The 21,958-nt window shown below is 39.3% G+C and overlaps 2 protein-coding genes across 53 annotated transcripts in view; one reads left to right on the top strand and one right to left on the bottom strand.

Moving 5' to 3' along the window:
* Nucleotides 1–21,958, bottom strand: part of LOC110597581 (LHFPL tetraspan subfamily member 3 protein) — a 518,310-nt gene that overhangs the window by 159,572 nt on the left and 336,780 nt on the right. For all 3 annotated transcript variants that reach the window (XM_078040220.1, XM_078040218.1, XM_078040219.1), the window contains exon 2: nt 21,251–21,487. In XM_078040220.1, coding sequence (XP_077896346.1) covers nt 21,251–21,487 — 237 coding nt within the window. The remainder of the gene's footprint in view (nt 1–21,250; nt 21,488–21,958) is intronic.
* Nucleotides 1–21,958, top strand: part of LOC120891895 (uncharacterized) — a 210,890-nt gene that overhangs the window by 54,011 nt on the left and 134,921 nt on the right. For 8 of the 50 annotated variants that reach the window (XR_013435198.1, XR_013435196.1, XR_013435206.1 and 5 more), the window contains one exon: nt 2,862–2,948. The exons of 11 other annotated variants lie outside the window; for them this stretch is intronic. Coding sequence is in view for 1 of the 39 variants with exons in the window: in XM_078040224.1 (XP_077896350.1) it covers nt 2,940–2,948 (9 nt within the window). In the remaining 38 variants the exon portion in view is untranslated. Of the gene's footprint in view, nt 1–2,861; nt 2,949–6,722; nt 6,819–7,343; nt 10,799–12,786; nt 12,849–13,002; nt 21,531–21,958 lie in introns of all 50 variants that reach the window. 31 more of the 50 variants (XR_013435176.1, XR_013435187.1, XR_013435186.1 and 28 more) reach the window with 17 other exon arrangements.

Raw genomic sequence — 21,958 nt, 5'->3', positions numbered from 1 at the left:
AGACCCAGAAGAGCCAAAGCAATTCTTAGCAAGAAGAGTGCAGCAGTTGGCATCAATATACCAGACCTTAAACTATACTACAGAGCAATAGTAACAAAAACAGCATAGTTTTGGCACCAAAATAGACTTGTAGAACAATGGTACAGAATAGAGGACACAGAGACAAACAGAGACAAAATCATAAATACAGTTACCTCATACTTGACAAAGGTGCCAAAAACATATATTGGAGAAAAAAATAGCCTCTTTAACAAATGGTGCTGGAAAACTTGAAATCTATATGCAGCAAAATGAAATTAAGCCCCTATCTCTCACCATGCACAAAACTCAACTCAAAGTAAATCAAGGACCTAGGAATTAGACTAGAAACCCTGCACCTAATAGAAAAAAAAAACCATAGGTCCAAATCTTCTTCATGTTGGATTAGGCCCCGACTTCCTTAACAAGACTCCTATAGTGCAAGAAATAAAATCAAGAATCAATAAATGAGGTGAATTCAAACTGAAAAGCTTCTCTCAGCAAAAGAAACAGTGAGTTGATGAGAGAGCCTATGGATGGGAGCAAATTTTTACCACACACACATCAGATGGAATACTAACCTCTTGGATTTTAGCTTTAGTAAAGAGCTGGTCTTTACCATGTCACACAATGCCAGGCACCCTTGCCTTCCTGCCCACTTTCATCTTCAGTTCAGACCTTTTGTGCCATTGAAGGTTCACCCCCTTGCTTGGTTCTGGCGCAGATTGCAGGAGCCCTGGGTTAAGGTCTAGGTAACTCCATCCATGTGCTCTTAGACCTTCCTGGGGTTATGAAGAGAGTATACAATATGGACCATTTGTTTTGCTACTTATTAGCGAGGGACTTTAGGCTAAATATAAAATCTTTCTAAACCTCAGATATTTCTTTAAAATGGAATAATAATGACTGACATATAAATTTGTGAGAATTAGGTGGAGAAAATGAATATAAACAACAGTACCTGGCAGGACAGATCATACATATTGAATGTGAGCTTCTTTAGGGATGAGTTTCCATATCTCTGGGCTCAACCATGTTTCTGAAGCCTCCCTTTTGGTAAGTAAATTGTTATCTGATTGCCCTTGGTTTGAATGTGTGCCTCAGTACTCCACCATGGTCTTGTTCTCACCAGGATCCGTATCTCCTTTCCCTCTCTTCTCCTTCTATCCCTGGTCTTCTCTTTTGCATTCAGTTCTATGGTTAGGTAACCACGACGCAGAGGCAGAGTTCCCAGCTGCCTGCTGGCACAGCAATATGATTTTTGAGATTCCCTATTGCATCCACTACCCTTTCAGTGACCACGGTGTCCTAATTTCTACTGCTTTCCAAGGCCACCACCTGATATTTGTCACATTATTCTCCAGATGCTGAGTTCTGCTGCTTTACCCTTGTCACTTGCGTTTGGATCCTAACTTTTCCTTCCTGTTATCTGCAGCCCCCGTCTTCTCCCACTGTAGTGACTGTATCAAGTCTCAGGCCCTGAATCCTAACCCTCTCATACCAGGTAGTGTTTTCAGATAAGAAACAAAACCCTCTAGGTCCTTGCTACTTAAAGTATGATGTGCTGGCACCCCTGGGAGTTTATTAGACATGAAGACTCTACTGAATCAGAATCTGCATTTTAATAAGATTCCAAGGTGATTAACAGGCACATGAAATTTTGAGAAACACTTCACAGCAAGCAAGGAGATTTGGCAAGGTCAGAAAGTAGTTTGGTGGTATTTGGCAAAATTTCTTGACCTTTCTCTTGTGATGTTATGGAGACAAATGGCTGCTTTCTAATATGGATCGCTGGTACTTCCATCCGGAGGCTTGCAACATGGGTATTCTGTGTCTTTTCATCTGGGGGATGGGTTTTGTGCTCTAAGGATTAAATCCACGTTTGTGTCAAGATGAAATTGAATGAAAATTCTGACAGGCTAGGTATTTGAGGAAATATACTCTATGACTCTTCTACCTGGTGGCATTTTTTAAAATCAAATGATAATCATTGCACATTCATCACAGTTTAGAAAGATCCTGCCTCACATCAAATGAAGGAATTCTGTATTTATGAATTGCACAACAGAGGAAAAGCTCCTGAAGTTCATTTTTAAAAAATCTATAGTGTTTCCCTTTTCCTACTACAGCCTTCCCAAACCCTCCTTCCTCCAGTTCCTCTGGAACTAGCACCTGAGTACAGAGACTAGCATGGTGGTGATGGGGAATGTCATGGGGAGAAGCTTTGAGAAATGACAGAAATTTTGGGGAACATGACTGAGTTTGTGACCCTTTCTCCTAATATTTTAAAATAATTTTTTTTGTAGTTGTAAATGGATAGAATGCCTTTGTTTATTTTTATGTGGTCCTGAAGATCGAACCCAGGGCCTCCCACATGCTAGGCAAGCACTCTGCCACTGAGCTACAGCCCAAACCCCTAATATTTTTACTCAGATCATATCTTTGTAATATAAGGGTACTGTGATTCTTATTTTGTTTTATTTATTTAAATACACTCAAACCATGCTCTTCTGTTCTTAAAAGCTATGAGTGCTTTAAGAATGAATTATTGTGAAAATCTTAATCCCCCTTCATACAAATCAATCAATCAACATGCACATAAAGAAATAGGTTTAGAGCATCTGTTATGAAAGGCAGACCCAGAGCTGAGTGAGGCTGAAAGGCCAAGGTGGCCCCTGTAGCCTACCTGCCCACACCACTGCACTTTCATTCATCTTGCCATTAAATGACTGAGGAAAAACCCGAAAGGTACAGGCTGCCTCTCTTTCCAGCTTCAAACACACAGATGTTCCTCCTATTTCTGATGGAGCATCTAATGAAGATGACTTCTACTCTGTGTGCAGATATCAGTTTGACCTGATGCCATCCCAGCAGCACACCTGGGACTGCTGTCATCTCGTGAAAGTGATGAGCTCCCTGATATGCACAAGGTAATCTGCTGTTTTTCTTCAGATATGACAGGGCTTGGGAGTTGGGGTAGAAAAAAGGGCTTAAAGGCATTAAAAATAAATAAGAGGAATGGAAAGAGTTCTCTCTTGCAAAAATGAAAAGGGATAGAGGTCAATGACTAGGAAGATTGAAAGTGCCCCCAAGCCACTTAATAAATCAAGAGGTGGTAGAATTTACAGTTAGGTAGAAAGGTAGGTAATTTCTTGCTCCTTGGACAGTAGTGGTGGTTAAAATACAAAAAGTTAAAATTCAGAGTGAGGCAGGATCTTTCTAAACTGCGATGAATGTGCAATGACTATCATTTGATTTTAAAAAATGTCACCAGGAAATGTGACCACACCCTAAAAAAATGCAATGTGCAAATTTCAAAAGTAAACAGTGCACTTTGGAAAAGACTACCCTTGTTTACATGATATAAGACGTCCACATGTATCATTTCTTCTTCTCTGCAGAAACTGAGGGAAGGGGCGAATACTTCCCTATTGCAACGAATAGGGAAATAACTATATTCTATAGTTAATTGAATATAATGGGTGGACCTATCTAAGGACTAGTATGCAGCAGCCAACTTTAGCTGACTAAGGGAACAACAATTGAACAAATTCACAGATCAAAGTATAGTTTATGGAAGAATAGGTAATTATCATTATTAGCTAAAGACAGTTTCCTATGAAAGGCATCAAATCCAGTCTAGACAGCAAAAATTCTCAAAGTGTGGTCCCTGGACTATTAGCATCAGCTTCTCCTGGGAACTTGTTATAAATGCAAAATTTTCTGCTCCCTCTCCCCTGACTTGCTAAATTAGAAACTGAGACCAGTGCTTCATTAATAATTTAATAATAATCTCTTCCAGTAATTAGGATGTCTACTAGTTTGAGGACCACAGCTACCAGAGTTGTCTGAGGAGGGAACATTATACAATGGGAAGCACCTAGCCTCTGGAGGCAGGCCCGAGTTCCTTCCCAGCTTTGCCATCATTAGTTGTGTGATGATGGCAAGTGCATGGCTTCCCTGAACTTTAATTTCTCGTTCTGCCTAGATCTGTTGTGGGTCAAGTGAGAAGATCTGTAGATCTGTTGTGGGTCAAGTTCAGATACTCATGGACCTTACTCCATGAAAACCAGATGTCTTATTTTAGGTGGGCTGACTGTAGCTCCTTCTTGGGCTGTCCTTTACTAGAGTCACTGGCCACATCTGAATTGAGATGAACCCAAGTATAAAATACACATTGGATTTTTAAGACAATATAAACATGGCCATTACAATTTGAAATAAAATTTTGGATATAGTGGGTTAAATATATTACTGAAATTAATTTCACCTTCATGTAACTTTAAAAAAATGTTACAGGAAACGTTAAGTCACATATGTGGCTCACAGACATTCCTGTTGGACAGCCCTGGTCTAAGCATCCTTGGGGTCACTGCATTTTTCTAAAAGCCTACTGATAAAAATTTCTAGTTTCTTGGCTACAATTTTTATACTCTCTGTGGAGTTCCTCATTATCATCTTTGTAGTTGCAAAGGATTCCACAATCTTTTCATCAGTTCTTCACAACACAGTCTGTGAGGCAGGTCACTGCTGAATTATGAGGCTCATTAAAGTGATTGTCATCATTCAAAGGCCAGTGGATGCCTCCATATACATATGCACCTTCAAAAGCAGGGAATTTAGATCACAAGGGGGATAAAAATATCTCTGAAAAGGAACTACAAAGCAGAGGCTGGGTAGGGAGCAAATGCAAACATGGCAGTAACCTTGAGTACCTAGGGCTTGCTAATAGTGTCCACTCCTAAGTAAAGTTCACCAAGTGACAAACTTCCAGTACATCGTGCATCACTCTCTCTCCCTCCCAATGGTGTTTTCTTACAGTCAGAATCTAGAGACTTGATTAACCCCTCAGACATTTAGAAAAGTCAGTTTTCAGGAGATAAGAGTTCTTTAAGCACCACCACCCCATTCTATCTTTTCTTGCTTAACAAAAGACAAGTGAAAGGCTACTCCCTCAGATGTCTATTTGTCCTAGACTTGTCTTAAAAATTGGCTCTTGGAATCATCTGTCAGTCAAATGTATTACTGAGAGAAACATTTATGGAATTACCTGAGATGAGATGTTTCAGATGACAATTTCTTATTTGCACTTCTTTTAAATTATTCAAGACAACACAAACCTGCTCTGATCTTTAAAAAGATTTTAGCACTATGGGAACTTGCACTCTTTGTTTTAAATACTTAGTCTTATTTTAAAAAAAAACAACTCTTATGGGAGACTCAGAGAGCATTCTAATAACAGAAAGAAGCCCCTCAACATGAGGGTGTGGGACTGATCACATGCTCTAGTCTCATAGCTTGCTTGGGTGATGCTGCCCTGTGAAAAAGCAACCAGCTACATGAGCTGGGGACCAGATGGTAAAGACAGATGACTCCATGCCTGGAAAAGTGCATGAGAAATATCTTACCACTCTTTTATTTCAGTTTTTTTGGGGGTGTAGAAAGATCCCAGTTAGTTAAGTTCAAATAAATATAGGGCACCTGCTTGATGCCAGGCACTAGGCCAAGCACAGTGGGTACAGGACTGAAAGAGACACAGCCCAATTCCAGCTTGGACTAAAATAGAAATAAATGTCAGTCCTTTCTACACGGCCATGATTATGACTTTATTGATTTTCATGTATAGGGCTCACTGCTTTCTTCTTTCCTATTTGCAGTGCACCATTCTAAATACCAGGCCCTGGGGACAACAATGCCACATTTTGGGAGTATAAAAGGCATATTTAAATTACATTTTAGCTGCAGAGATATGTTACATACAGTAGAGAACAAAAAGTCATTAGAATCTGGACTTGGCATTTGAACCAAGGACGACATACATAAAATATAAACACAAATTGTCAACTACTAGTGAGATGAGTGAGACCTGCTTAAATAATCTGAACATATTTCAGACTATTTAAGAAGTTTGTCCCCTACCCTGAGACAAAAGATTCTCTTTTTTTTTCTGAAAGAGATTTTTGAATACTCATTAAATTCACTGCAAGTTTTATATTTTATATATGCCAGACTGTAGCTGTTGATATTGGTGTGAACATCAACATCAGGCCATGAGAGTAAGGCTATCAGAGGTTCAGAGTAAGGTGTGAGTTAGTTAAAGGTTAGGCACAAACTTCATGAATACTTGTAACCTCACCTTAGCCCTGAGTTCATTTCTCCACATGTGTTTTGGAGTCCAGAATTTTTTTCTTTTTTGGTTCTTGTTGTTTCTTTTCTTTCTATCTTCTAAAATAGCACTATTCACCTAGTTGTCTACTTCTTTAAGCAGCGATCTCCATCCCCACCCCAACCCTTGGCCACACAGCAAGACTTATCTGTCTTTAGTTACCAACTGTCTTATCAAGGCTAACACGACACTAATCACAGGGGCTGCTGTCATAATCTTTCTCTCTCTTTTGTATTTTGTAATGTCTGACTCTCAAAGAATCTTCCTATTTCCCACCTGGGCTGTCCCCCCTTTCTCTCGTTACTTCTAAGAAGGAGGCAGCTCCCTGTGTGGACTGCTTGAATGGTCCCAGTTCGACACCCTTCCCTGTGCCTATATCCTCTGCTATGTCATTTTGTGGGCCCTTGCCCCCCTGAGGGAGGAGTGCAGGGACATATGACTTAGTTCGACCAATGGGATGTCTGTAGATGCGACACAACAGAGACTTTACCAGTCTGTGTGCTATTGTGCTTAATTATCCTGTGCTGTCTGTCTCCAGGAGGGTACTCTAACCCATGAGTTCCAGGAAGAAGATGAGACACACGTGGGCAGAACCACCCCCAGAGAAGTCTAGCCCAGATGCTTCAAACCCCAGGTGAAGACTTGTGAGGAACCACAAGTGGTTGTCTTCCTAAGCCACTCGTGTCAGGATGGTTCATACCCAGCAGTAGCCAGCTGATGCTCTCTTCCCCAAATCACCACAGATTCCAGGTTCTCCCCTCCTCGGCTTCTTAGATTTCTTTCTCATCTAACTTCATTCGGCCCTAGCCCCTGGTGGCAAAAAGTGAGACCTTCTGTAGCTCTAGGGAATTGAAAATGAGGGGAGGAAGTCAGGGCAAAGGAGGGAAGACCATGCTGATGCCAACTAGGCCATCTCTCTAGAGATCACCGATGTCACAGTGCTCATCCTGTTCCTGAATCCACCCTCTCCTGTCCTTTCTCTCCCCAGCTCTTACTTCTTACCCTTAATTCTTTATGTTCCAACTATCTCTCTGCACAGTAAGGCTGGGGTTCTATTATAACTATTGCTAATATTTATTGAATGCTAAGCACGGAGTTAAGTGTTTTACTTGGTAAAACATTATCTTTTCACCCTTACTCTGATGCCTATTTGTCCTAGACTTGGTAATATGATCTACATCTTGCACATGAAGAAGCTTGAGACATCAAGCAATTTGCCCAAGATCTGCTGCAAGGAAGTGCCCAAGCCAAGGTTCTAATCCAGGAAATCTGATGTCGAAGCCCGTGCTTTCTAACCCAGGCCACGCTGCCCCTTCTTGTTAATTCCTCTTCATCCTATTTTCCACTGTCATTCTTCTCCCCTTCCACAGGCAGGGGAAGAAAAAAATATATTTTTATTTGAATATATTTTTGTAAAATGTGGACAGTTTGATATAAGTTACTTTCAATTTATCTGAATTATATTTTATTTCCTATCTTATTCTGTTAATTTTTTCACTAAGTATTTTTAAGAACATTCTATGTTACTATGTGTTCATCTAATGTGTTGTCCCTTCACTGTTACATCGTTTCCACTCACCCCAAATTTCCTGTGCCCTCTTCAGTAATGAACAACCTGTACACTCCAACTTCTGACCACAAGTTACGCCTGCATGAAAATCCTCAGACGTGGTTCCTTATGGCCCTGGTGAGAAATTGCTGAACACAAGGAGCAGAATCACTGGGCCATAGGGAATGTTTTATCCACTGGACTAAATTGCTTTCCACCATGGTTTACACTATTCCAGCAGGACTCGAAGGCACAGCTCTACCTATTGTCCTGTTTCAATTCTGCCAGCCCAATAAGTGCAAATTGATGACTCGTTTCAATTTGCATTTCTCTAATTATGAATGATTTGGGATGTTTCTCCATTTGCTGGTTTCTTTTTCGAGTTTCCTCTTTTATAAATTACTCCTTCATAACCTGCTCATTTTTAAAAATTATTTATCTATTCTAATTTGTTATATATGATGGCAGAATGCAATTCATTTCATATTACACATATAGAGTACAATTTTTCAAGTCACTGGTTGTACACAAAGTATTTTCACACCACTCGTGTCTTTATACAGATACTTAGGGTAATGATGTCTAACTCATTCCATCATTTTTCCTACCCCCATGCCCCCTCCCTTTCTCTCCCTCCACTTTGCCCTAACCCTCTGTACTTTCTGCTCAAACTTGCTGTACACCTAAAACGAATCTAAAAAATAAATCTTATTAATTAAAAAAAAGATTCCAGAATTGTTCCTTAGACCTACTGAAGCCAGAATAGACCTACTGAAGCCAGAATTTGCATTTTAAAGTAGGTAGTCTAGTAAATGTTATGCTTATAAAAGTTTGATAATTACTACTTGAAATCTATAATAATAATAATAATAGTAATAATAATAATAATTTGCTGTAGTTGTTACCAGTGCATATAAATTGCTGGTGAGGGGAGGAATCATTTTACATTGTATCCCAAGTGACAGCCAGAGAGATATAGGTTTCGAATGGGGAAGAGCCCCCCAGGATTTATTTTAACTTCTAATAAAAATTTTATTACTTATATTTGTTTTATGTGGCTTTTATTTGCTATGTTTATGGTGAGGAAAATAAAGATGTGTTCTGACCAAAATCACAGAGACCTACTAGCCTAGTAGGCACTAAATTTTTATCACCCTGTGGATGAACTACAGTGATGGTATTCTCCTACATACACGGGATTCTTGTCTTTATTGCTTCTTCTGCCTGGACAGAATCTCTTCCATCTATTACATAAGAAGGACACCTCTCATGATATTTTTAAGGCTTGAATTTGTTCCTCATCTGTCTAGCAATACAGTGAAGAAATTCTCAGCCATGTAAAAAATGGGTAACTCCTGGCTAAAGAACCACATCTCCATCAGGGGAACAAGCCCCTCTTTGGTGACTGTCATTGAACTTGTAGAAATAGGTGTATAGTTTGAACTCTGTGGATGGAAAATACTATAGAGGAATAAATAGTGTAAAGAAATACCTTTTAATCCTTCCCCTTAAGATATAGGCATACATGAGAAGATTCTAACAAAACAAAACCCCTAACCAATGAAAAAACACACCCTCATCAGTCTTAATTTAAAAAAGATCCACAAAGCTACCGGAAGAAAGTAAAAAGCATCTTTAAGCATGTGGAGAAAGGCATCTCCAGTTCTCAATGAGGACTCCTTTATGATTGAGTGTAGCTGGGAACAAAGAGAAACAGCAGGTCAAGGTAGTTAGAGACATGGGCTCTGCCCCACATGAATCAAGCAATGTACAAGTGTTTGCAAAATACAATCGAAATTCAAAAAATAACATCAGTAACTACGTGTCAGTCATTGTGACAGACAGTGTACATGCATTATCTCATTTTGTTTTCACAATATCTCCGTGAAGCAGGTTCTGCTAATGTCCTTACAGAGGAGGACAGTTAGGTCTGTTCAAGTTCACAGAGCTACTGGGTGGCACAAATCAGTTTCCCAGGGCTGGCAGAGAGCTCTGTTTTTCCAAAAGACAGCAATGGAACTATATCACAGGTGAATATTTTGCCTATTATTAAAGGAAACTTAACTAGATGTCAAAGATCACCTATGATTCTCTAATTAAAATAATTCATACTGGTGAGCTGTTCTGTCTTTCCTCTCTCTATGCCTCAGCATCTTCATCTATAAAGGGAGGGAGTGGGATGAACTCACTGGTCCTCAACCCAGGCTGCACATTAGCCTCTCCTGGGGAGTTTTCATAGCTTCATCTACTTGTATGTATGCCAGCTGAATTAGAATCTGTGGGTCCCAGCACTGGTATATTTTTTAAAGCTCAGGTGATTGTAAAGAACCCCAAGGGCTTCCTGCCCCTAAATGTCCTCACTTTGTCATCAGATTTCTCGACATTCCTTTAACTTGATCCATAATAGAGATGAGAGGAGAGGGTTGGATTTACCACACCACATCTGAAGGGCTATTAAACCTACCATGGAGACTCCCTGCTAGGCTGACCAAAAGAATGACAGCTTTTCATGCTTTTAGAACATGCTCCTAAAAAAGGGGAAAAAAAGACAGCTTCATTTGTTAAATGTGTCAGGCTACATAGTATCTTTGAGACCCACTAACTAAGCTCAGGAAAGATGGTCAACCTAATCTCTCCTATCTGGGTAGTCAGAGAAGACTGGTTTGTTTTGTACGTTGGAACCCAAAGGTGAGCTGTTGGGGAGAACCATCAGGCCAGCAGATAGACTGTGTTTATGTAACTTCTTCTGGGCTTGCCACTTCCTCAAGGACAAGGGGCAGTTGTTTTAGGCTTTCTTTGGACAAGATTCCTCTTTAGGAGGGCTCTGGGCCATGGCCCTCCTTTCAGCAAGTACCCATCTGGGCTTCTTTCCAGTGACCTACCTGTCTAGTGGCTCTGTCAGGACACACATTGGGACAGCTGACACATACACCACAGCTTTTTTTTTTTTTTTTTTTTTTGCCCAGGCCCCTGGCTGAATTCTACTCTCCAGATCTCCTGACAATGTTGTCACTCTCGCCTTTGTGGGCTTTGACAGCACATCAACTTACAGACGGCATCACATGGTAGTTACCAGAATTCTCATTTCACCTCCTGATTATCCCAGGCACATCACTGACGGTGACATGGTCCAGTTAGGGACAGGATAGCTACTCAGGCCAAACTGATTTGTCTCCCCACCAAATGTGAGGCCCTGACTGCGTGTACAGTGAAGCACGAAGAAAGTCAGTGAAATGCATGAGTAGAGTGTCTGCCAGGTATCAGCTGCCAACTGTCTGCAAAGTCCTGGTCAAGAGTGATCATTTTGGTAGTTACAAGTGATTTTTATCCAGTGAAGTTTCTGGAGTTTACATTTTGAGTAGACTGCTCTGAAATGAATGCTTTAAATGGTAAGAGACCATTCCTCATCTTCCCTATCATTCTTACTTGTCTCTACTTGTCCCTGTTTCATGACACATCTATCACATTTTTCATTTCTTCATAGCTGTGTCCTCCTTTGTTTTATTTAATACTAATAGACTCCCTGATATTTTTCCATAAGCTGACTTTTTAAAGCCTCCCAGCAGATGAAAGCTTATGTGTCCAATTGTCCTTGAGAAGCAGTCTCTGCTTATTATAGCATCATCTTTCACTGGTGCTGGAGTAAGTCAGCTGTCAGGGACAGGCGTTCACTCATTTTCTACAAAGATGACACCAACAAGGTGCCCTTGTGGAGCCATGGATGTCACAGCAAGATTGGAGCTCAGAAAAACAACCTAGTACCTATAACACTAAAGATACTTAGGGTAAGCCCTGTCTTGCTCAATTTTGAAGCCCCAGTCTCTATCACTAGATGTGTATTAACCCACAAGAAATATTTGGCAAGTTCAACTGAATGCTGTGATTCTGCACAGTGCTCAATGCACAGGAGATGCACAGTGCATTTTTTGGAACAGTTGAAATGGTGTTTTCAGAGGTGAGGTGACTTCCCCAAAGTGGCAGAGTTACAGTTTATTGTTCTAATATACCATCCGTGGATTCCTTTAATGTTAGAGTCTGTAAACAAGTCAAAATAACACCTGCATTTTGCCAGGGGAATGTTAGAGTTCGTAAACAAGTCTGATGGTGCCTGGCAAAATGCCAGAGGGAGTGGTCTGAGAAGTAACAAAAGTGAGCCATTAAGTGTGGAGATTTCTTATTGGTTGACTGATGTATCTAGTTTATGCTAATTAAGATAAGCTGTGCAAAATGTATAAATAACTCTGTTGCCCTACAATAAAGGGCTCCTACTCCTGCTGTATCAACGCACACAAGTTATTTGTCACCCCCTGGTTATTTTGCCCAGCCAGACGGGCTGTGGCACTTTAATATATGCATCTTTTAAAATGTGTGCAGTGTGCAGGCAAATTTGTTTCCTCTGCAATCAATGAAGTAAGGGAAAAACTGCTTCATGTATAGAAGAAACATTAAGTGAAGATAGTAACTATTTCCACAATGTTTTTCATTAAACTTATTTAATAAAAACACTTATTTAATAAAAACTCTAACACTGGAGATTACAGATAAACAAGACATAGAGGTCCTAAGCAACTTCGTGAGACCCTGTCTCAAAATGAAAAATAAAAAAAGGGCTGGAGTCAGACGTTATTACCCTATGTACATGTATGATTGCATGGCTGGTGTGATTCTGAATTGTATACAGCCAGAGGAATGAGAAGTTGTACTCCATTTGTGTTCAAGATGTCAAAATGCATTCGGCCAGCATGTATAACTAATTAGAACAACAACAACAACAAAGGGTGGGGAGGTGGGTGCTGGAGATGTGGCTCAGCGATTGAGTGCCGCTGGGTTCAATCCCTGGTACCAAAAAAAAAAAAAAAAAAAAAAAAGCCTAAGACTGAAAAGTGAAATTTTCAGATTTTTTTTGAGAGTCATATTTTATGAAATATTACTGGACACAACACATGTTTATAGAAATAGCCTCAACATTTATTTATCTCAGTATTCTTCTACTTGACACTGTGTCCTTAGCCACCTACCAGATGAGAAGAATAACTATGTTCTTCCCTTGCAGGGAGAAGTGACAAGTTATATTTCCACTGTATTCCTTGACCTCACAGTGGAATCAATGAACATGTAAGCAAGAATGGATAAATACCTCTTCTGCCAAAAGAGTTTTCTGTACCTTAAAAATAAAATTAAGTAAGGAAGCTGAGGCCCCAGGAGAGCTGACTAGCATTATACTCAAGAGGACTAACATTTCACATCACATCTGTTCTTCTCGTCACAGGACTCTTGGGGGAAAAACCAGACTCCAGGATGGGTGACAGAAGCTAGCATGAGAAATCAACTAGTTCAAACAGCAAGAAAATAAACTTCCACATACTTCTGGGATATTTATGGGGCAGAAAAAAATTTAAGTGGTATATTTGTGGTCTAGAATGATTCTGTAATTCTGAAAGATTAGAAGTAATTATGTCTTGACATAAAAGCAACTCCTTTAATGAAAGAGTTTGCATTACATGTTAAAAATCAAAACAGAAAATAGAGAAAGAAAAGCGACCACATACCAAAGTTATGCAGAACTTTATCTTATAAGAGAAAAAAGAATTGGCTACAGATCTGTAATGTAAAAATAAATTTAATTTATGCACCTCGGTTATGTCTCATGAGGGTCAGTGATATTCACTGTTTTCACCTCTCATGACCATACTGTCAAATGGAAGCAGGTAAGTTTCAACCTAATTGAAAGATTTCATTTAAAAGTTATAATGGAAAGCTGATTGTACATTCAGTGGTAGGGCTACCTCCTGTATATCCTGTTCATTTCTCTCTGTCCCTCTCTTTCTCTTGACTCCCTTTTCTTTTCTTTTTTTTTTCCTAGCTGGTTTGATATTTACCTAGAGATCCTTGACTCTGCAGTCTTTATCTCGGGGACTAAAAAGATCATTGAAATGTCAAATTATTTTGCCTATGGAAGTAGAGTGGATAATGATGGAGCATATAACAGCCACCCAGCCATCCAAAGCCAGCTCTCTGCTTACAGTCATATTCCTCAATTGCTTCTCACTGGAAGCCAACTAGTTAGGGAAGCCTGGAAGAAAAATTTCCCCGCTTTGGGGGAACAGTTGGAGTCCACCTCCCAAATTCATATGTCTTCCAAGTTACTTATAAGTATGGACAAGTGTGGAGGTAATTGGGGGAGACAATCTCCAGTGGCACACCTGTGAGTGGCTCCTGTGAAATTCTCTTCCTCTCGTGACCAGTGGTGATGCTCTCTCTGGCTCCTTGCATGGGGTGGGTGGGCGTCAGGTGGGGATTAAACAGTACTGACAACAGGATGCCCCCAAAGCCATGGAAACCACTTGGTGAATGTGTAGCCGTAATTGTAACCATAACGAAGACAAAAAACGATTTCTAAAAAAAAGCCAACAGCTTAAAATAGAAGGAGTAGCAATGGGTGGATATTACAAAGAGGCATATTATAACTTAACCAAAACAAACACTTTCTAAGATTAAGATCTGTACAACAGAAAAGACACATTTCTTCATTCAATAATTCATTCACTCAACACACAATTATTGAGTGCCTACATATGGCAGATGTTATTAAAGTAGTGGGGATACGGTAGTGAGCAAAAGAGACAAAAAATTTCTGCTCCTGTCTTCCCTGGGGAGACAGACAACTAATAAGAGAAATAGGTGAAATATGTAGTGCATTTCTCAAAGAGAAGGTAAAACCCAAGAGAGGGAGTGAGTGAGCCATGTGGTTTTGGGGGAGACTATTTCAGGCAGCAGAAAGAACAAATGCAAAGATCCTGAAATGGGACTGTCCCTCATGTGTTTGGGGAACAATAAGGAAAACAGGTTATCTAGAGTAGAAGGAGTGATGGGGCAAATAACTGATGGAAGGTCCAAGTGGCAAAGATGGAGGCATGTTTGCATGGCCTCGTTAACCATGGTAGGTGACTTTGACTTTTCCTCTGAGTGAGATCATCTGAAGCCATTGGAGTGTCTTGAGCTGAGGGATGACATGATCTGACTTACCTTTTAGCAGGATCACACTGCTGCAGAGATTAGACTGAAAGGGCTCAAGGGCAGAGCTAGTAGAACCAAGCAGGAGTCTCTTACAATAATGACAGGGGCAGGGGCTGATGGCCTGGACCAGGATAACAGCAATAATGGGAGAAAGGAGAAGATTATGTTTTGATGGTAGAACTAACAAGATTTCCTTTTAAATTGTTAAATGTAAGTTATGAGTGGAAGAGAAAAGACTGAAGTTTTGGCCTGAAAATTGGAGATCTTGTTGACATTACCTGGGACAAGGAAGAATGTAGGAGGAGGAGGCTTTGTGGGAAACATCAGGAGTTCAGTTTTGGAAGTGTTAAAGTTTGAGATGTTGATCACACGCTCAAGTAAGAAGCGGATCTATGAAATCAGACTTCCTGGAGAGGAGGGAGGGGGTCAAACCTGGGAGTTGTCATGATATAGATGTTATTTAAAGTGATGGTGCCAAATGAGATAACCAGGAAGTTGAGTATAGCTAGAAACAATACTCCAGTTAAAAAGAAGAGTGGAGAGATGGGGGAAAAATCAGCAAAAGAGACTGAATGAGCAGGAAGAGCGCCAGAGAGGCAGAAGGAAAATTAGGTAAGTTCAGTTACAGGAAGCCAGATGAAGAAAGAGTTTCAAGATGGGACCAGTAGAGTCCACTAGGAAAAGGCTGCTGATGGATCAATATAAATATAAAAACTGAAACTTGACCATGAAATTTAGCAATTAGGAAGTTGGAGTAAACTTGACAGGACAATGTCTGTGAAATGCTAGTTGTAAAATCATGAATAGAGTGAGTTCATGAAAGAGTGAGGGAGAGGAATTAGAAGCAGCAAGGATATAAAACAATGCTATGAGAATCTCTAAGGTCTGCTCCAACTCTCAAAAAAAAGTACCAGGATGTGTGCAGTTTTTTTTTTTTGGAGGCACATTCCAAGATTCTTTGAAGACCATAGCACTTTATTCAACACAAATCCCATTGGGAAACAGACAATTCACTATGGCTTGATTAAAGTTTTAATTCAAAGCACTTGAAGATGCTTTCTTCTGGGCTTCCTGATCTTACTTCACTGGATATTTTTATAAAATTTTATAGCTAGGTAAGCACGTGGGTTTTAGAGGCTATTCTCAAGTGTATCAAAGTTTTGCTTAAATAACATCTAAAGGCTACCAAATGAAAGCAAGACTAAACTCTATGTTTACAGGGTTGACTGGTCAGGTTGAACCAATGACAGCAACATCTCTTAAGAATTGATTAAAAGTATTGTGCAAAAGAAAGAACTTGTAATTTTGAGTAAAATGATTGGTGTTTGAATGGCAGTCCATTCCTTCCTAGCTTTGAAAACTCAGACAAAATATTGAAGTTATCTGCACCTTAGTTTCTGATGTGTAGAACTAGGATGATGATAAATATCTCACAGTGTTATTTCAAAGACCAAATAAAATTTTATATGGGGAAGGTGCTTAGTAATAAATAAAAGTCTGTGTAGATATTGGGGATTATAAATTGCTTCCATCCACATGCTTTTGGTGAAGTCTCCCAATCCATAGAGGAGGTGTGACTGGGTATAGGTGTTCCCATATTTAAAAGGTGCAGCCAAGACTCTGAGATGTTCAGGGGGTGTCCAAGGCCTGCTGGAATTCAGATCAGCAACTAGTATTCTGTCTCTGTCCACACAGACACCACATGGCTTTAGAATCCTCTTTCATGGGTCCAAATTTCTAAATCTAATTCATTCCACTGTGGGTGGTATGAGGGCTCGGTCTGCATCAGTGCATGTCAGCAGGTGGTGTACAATAAGGAGGAAACAGCAGTACGCTAGAATCTGTTCTCCTTAACCTTTATATTTCCCTCCTCTCCATCACCCTTACATGCTATTGGGCCCCTAGAAGTATTTAATGTGTTCACTGCTCTGAGTGCAAGAGTTCTTAGCACCCTCAGATCCTCTGTTTAAAGGACACCTCTGAAGGTGTACCCTGAATTGGAATATTTTCGAGTTGGAAGGAACCTCAGTTGCCGTTTGAACAAACCCTGCATTTTATAGACCAGAAAACTTAATTCTTGAACTTTTAAGATGTTGGTGTCAGCTAGTATCAGGGACAGTACTAGCAATGGGCAGCTTGAATTCAAGTGCATGCTCTTTCCACTACACAACACTGCCACTCACAATGTGGCCATGGCATGGTGTGATCGCTAAAATCAAAATTTCAAAAGATTTCTCAATTAGTTAAGCAAAATGAATTTATTCTAACTCTACCTATTATAGCATTAAAAAATGTTTAAGCCACTTAATAAATAAATGGTAGCTTGGGTTACCTCTTGATGGATAATCATGTTTTCTCATTTGCAGTTTAAGTGCTAGAAGACAAAGTGACTTTAAAACTGCTCACCCAATTATCTGATAAGCAATTCCAAAGACTATACACACAAATGTAGAAACAGACCTCTTTATAAATGATGTCTGACAAGGAAAGAGATATTTGTGGCATAGGAGCTCTGGCAAATGTAATTATTTATCCTTTCACAATTAATGAAAGAAATTGAAATTGAAGCTTTCATTTCAAATCCTTTTTATCTGGATGAAACTTTAATTTTACATAATTAAATTGACTTCACAGTTCAGTGTGTTAAAATATGCAATTAAACAGCATATCAAGGTTAAATGCCTACTGTTGTTGGCTCATTTAGAAATCATGCTGCTGAACTCCTAAACAAGAAGGAACACCTGCCCATCCACTATTGTCCCCAGAGCCAGGGGCACACAGCCTGCAGGATTGGCTTCCCAGTTCATAGCAGAGGGCTGAGTTTTCTTGCATGTGCCAAATCCTGTATAAAGTCAATTGGATTCCATACAGTGGGGTATTTTTTTTTTGCATGAAAAAAAAAATCCTAGCATTTTGATGGAACTCCATAGATGATTAACCTTATCTTTAGAGAGATTTTCTCTAAGATAACACTTGCATCTTCAATGTCACTTTCAGTTTACTGAAAACACGTTAAATGTCCCTCCTTTCAATTTTTCCATTTCATACTTTATGATAGATTCAGCTAAGACTTTTTTAAAATGACCTTTGCACTCTTGGGAAAGGAGAGGCTTAAGAAGCATTGGGGAGGTGTAGAGGGGCTACTGAAATGAGATTGTGGTGAGTTCACGGGAAATATATCTTGAGGTGGAGCCTTTTATTTGTATACCTCCTCCTTGTTTTCTCTTTGAATAGCATCTCTTTGTGATGATTGATTTATGGCTCAGGAGCATTTTAAATTCCCTTTCATCTTGGCTCTGTGAGTGAAGCATAGTTCAACAATTAGAATTGAGTTCCCTTCCCTTCCCTGATACATGCTAGAATTCATGAAACAATCATTTTAGTTTATCCAGGGGTAGTTGTTGAGAAGCACTCATGGATCTAAGCAATATCTTTGCTATAAAAATACATGGAAAATGTGACTCTATATAGTGGCTTTTCCAGATAAATGGGGAGGCATGTTGTTGGATTAATTATAAAAACTAAAAAAAGAATACATGCCCATAATAGGTGTTTTACTCCTTAGGCAGAACTTCTTCAATCTGAGGGTGTATGGCACAATTGCAAAATTATTCCCTCTATGATACTCCTACTATTTATAGAAGTAGATTGATATGGTGATTGGTAGAGCACAGAACTGGAAGACAATGGTGGAAGATAATGCAGTGTGTATGGTGATGTAACTGATAGAGGAATGTATGAAGGATTTATTCTCTGGAGCCAAGGTCTGAGATATGGCATTTGCTGCTTCTATGACATCAGAGGGCACCACGGGCTAACAAATTCTTCTAAAACTCTGAGCTAGAACTGGATTTGCCTTTGACTCATTGCATCACTCTGGAACCAACACGAGGCCTTGGCTACCAAGGGATATCTTAGTAGCTTTATCAGAAAAAACTAATAGTGAGAAAAATGTTTTTAATAATGAAAAAGTTATCTTAAGACATTCATACAAATTGCAAATTTATCCATTTATGTATAATAAATTTCATAATAAGAAGTTATTCTAATATTTTAATTTAACCCAATCTGTCTTTCCTTAGGATACTGATGACACTTAGTTTTGCTTATTGCATCTGCTTAAAAGCTATCAAACTATTAAACTGCTACTAATAAACTACTATTTAGTGAAACTATGCTCCCACACACAATATAAAAAAAAATCACTGATTGGATCATTGATTGGTCTTTTGTCAAACAAGCTGACTTTGAAAGTTTCAACATTGAACAAATGTTTAAATGATAAACAATAAAGTCTGCTTTGTAAAGCAACTGTAGACCTTGTACCATTTCTTAGAAACAGGCAGGTTTGATTAGATTTTGTGTGAGGCTTAGAAATCTTGGTCTGATTTTATACAGACCGTATAGCATGAGGGCCTGACATGCCTTCATAAGAGAGCTATTTGCATCTTACATCTTACATAATGTAAGAGTCTTACATTAAGGACTGTGGATTGAGAAATGAAAAGGCAGTGTCATTGAAAATGTTTCATCAGCGTGGCCTGATGCTCTCTGTTGCTTTATTGGTTCTATTTGATCTGATGTGGATGAACTGCTACTGATTTTAGACCTTCAGAACACACTGGAAGAAATATGCAAAATGGAGGAGATGGAGAAAATAGAAAAATCATACAGTGATAATCCCTAAACCTTACATCAGTCTCTTTTTTCTTTCCCAACTAAACATTTACCCACATGTTCCCTCCTAATAATAGTTTTCTTAATGAAGATTCAGAAGGGATCAGATATCAATATTTAACTGAATCAACCAGGAAAACAGACCCATTTTGAAAACTGTGGAGTATGTATTCAATAATCCTGGCTGCTCCTTTCTGAAGCATGAATTGGAATTCTTAATGACCAAGTAAAAATGTTCCTGCTTTTGTTATTTCCCCCTCTTTTTTTTGAATTTTCTTATATTTGTGGCCAAGGATATCTAGGTCATTAAAGGTTCTCAATATAACTTTGAACTTAGGGAACAAATGCACTCTGGTCCATTACTGGGCGGCAGTGGAAACCAAGTATTTGCAGAACATGGTGGTCTTTTATTTAATTCATTGTTTCAGGAAACGTGATTTGTTCTAAGTTGAGATCTCCTTGCCATTAAATCTGAAGTGAACTAGACAGAGAACTGTATACATTCAACAAGCCACAAAGACAACAAGAAAACCACATTAGTGAGTGCTTGTGAATGTGCTAAAGGCATAACACAAATTAAAGCATAATGATTATCTTCATATTGTCTTTTTTTTTTTTTTAATATACACAGGGCAACTCTGAGAGGGAGGTAGTTTTGTTTATAGGATGACTCCCCTGTGAAGAAGTTGCTTTTGAGTTTGGAGTATTTTTGATAGGACTAAGTAAACTCACACACGTTCTGTCTGTATCTCAGGGAACTAAGGTTTGTGGATGCTGCTGTTCTCCTGAACTGCTCCATTTTACCTCTTCACACTTTACAAGCATAAAACAGTGATGGTCTGAATATGAAGCCTGCCACGCCATCATTACATGTGACATTTATGTAGAAATTAATATTGGCTTACATTGGTGATCTGTTAAAGCGATTTTTGAAATTAGCAACTTCTTGAAAAATAAACAAAATTTCACAATTCAAGGATGGATTTAGTTTCCAGTTAGGAAAAATGCTAGTAGAAGGAGCCACTCAGTTGAAGGTGCTGATATAAGTTCAAAGTTTTAAAGTTTAGAGATAACATAAAGAAAACAGGCACATGGACTTAAGTCTGTAACAAAACCTTGACATAAAAATTCTGTTCTAAAAACTGGAAAATCAAGAGTCATCTTGAATAATGACTTGCTACCTCTTATTTACCCACTGTAACATATTTATGCATTTACTCACCAGTCTTGCTTTTGTGCTAGTTCTTTGTGTTTCAATGGGCAATTCCTTTTGAAAAGATATCTGAGGACGTTTGATTATCCAGATAACAAGTTTAAAATCCAGCTAACTTAACTACTGTAAACTCTAACTGCAACTATTTGTCACTGCTTGTCTCTGATGATGAGTTTGAATTCAAATAAAGTGATTGTGATGACTTCAGAGATTTCCCAGACATTCATCGCACCCTGGAAAATAACTGAACACACGGAAACACTTCCCATTCAACTAAATGGACTCCCCCACAATGTTTCATCTTAGCCATTAACTGATGGCAAACCTGAGCTCAGAGAACAAGAGAACAAGAAACTGGAAAAATGCATTTAAATAATAACAGACTTAGGCAGCCACAGAGAGATGCCTCAGAAAGTTAAGTGCTTGTGCAAATTTCTATAGTTAAGTCTGAGGGAAAGTCTGGTAATTAGACAGTATTAACAGAACAGCAAATGAGAACCAGAGGGTAGCACTAGTAACTTCATGGGAAAGAATGAGAGTACCATTTTTTTGTGTGTGTGTGTGTGTGTGTGTGTGTGCATACAGTGAGAGCTCCCTAATGCCATCTTACCTTTGTTTTCTGCCTTCAGTTCTTCTGCCATCAAGCTGTCTTGTCGGTTACCAAGCACAAATGCTAGAAACGAGAGGATCAGCGCATCCAAAATTCCAATAATAGCCAGGATGTATGCCCAGCGGACTGAACAAGCCCCAAGAGTGTACTTGTCTGTTTTGTCTCCACACATCCGCTTTACTTCATCTGAATCCCAGCCATCAGGGAAAATCATACAGCCGAGCACAAGGCAGGCAGCTTGAAGAGAGAGAGAGAGAGGGGAAAAAACAAACAACAAAAAGTTAGCATTTTATTTTAGCAAATATTTCCATTGTTGGTCAAACCATTATTTAAAATCCATCTTGAGGTAGTCAGCAACAAACCTCATCACTGTTCCACTCTGAGCCCTTGGGGGCACATGTGTGTGTATCTGTGTGTGTGTGTGTGTGTGTATGTGTGTGTGTGTGTGTGTGTGTGTGTGTGTGTGTCTGTGTGTGTGTGTCTTCCTGGTAAACTTGAAAGAAGCCCAGACTCTGCAGCAGAGAGGACTCTGGGAATGTACTTTAGGGTAAGCCCATGCATTCTGAGAGGCTAAGATAGATTGATATATGAGAAAATATTAAGAAATTGGATTTTCGGGTACATTTTTGGGGAGGCTTCTATTGCAAATAGACCATTAGGAATTCTAACACTGCAGAACGGCAATTCAAGGCTGGCTTTGAAGAGCTA

This window comes from Ictidomys tridecemlineatus, chromosome 2 (genome assembly GCF_052094955.1).
Source record: "Ictidomys tridecemlineatus isolate mIctTri1 chromosome 2, mIctTri1.hap1, whole genome shotgun sequence".
Lineage (NCBI taxonomy): Eukaryota > Metazoa > Chordata > Mammalia > Rodentia > Sciuridae > Ictidomys > Ictidomys tridecemlineatus.
The sequence above is the reverse complement of the archived record's forward strand: the minus strand, read 5'-3'. Positions and strand labels throughout refer to the sequence as shown.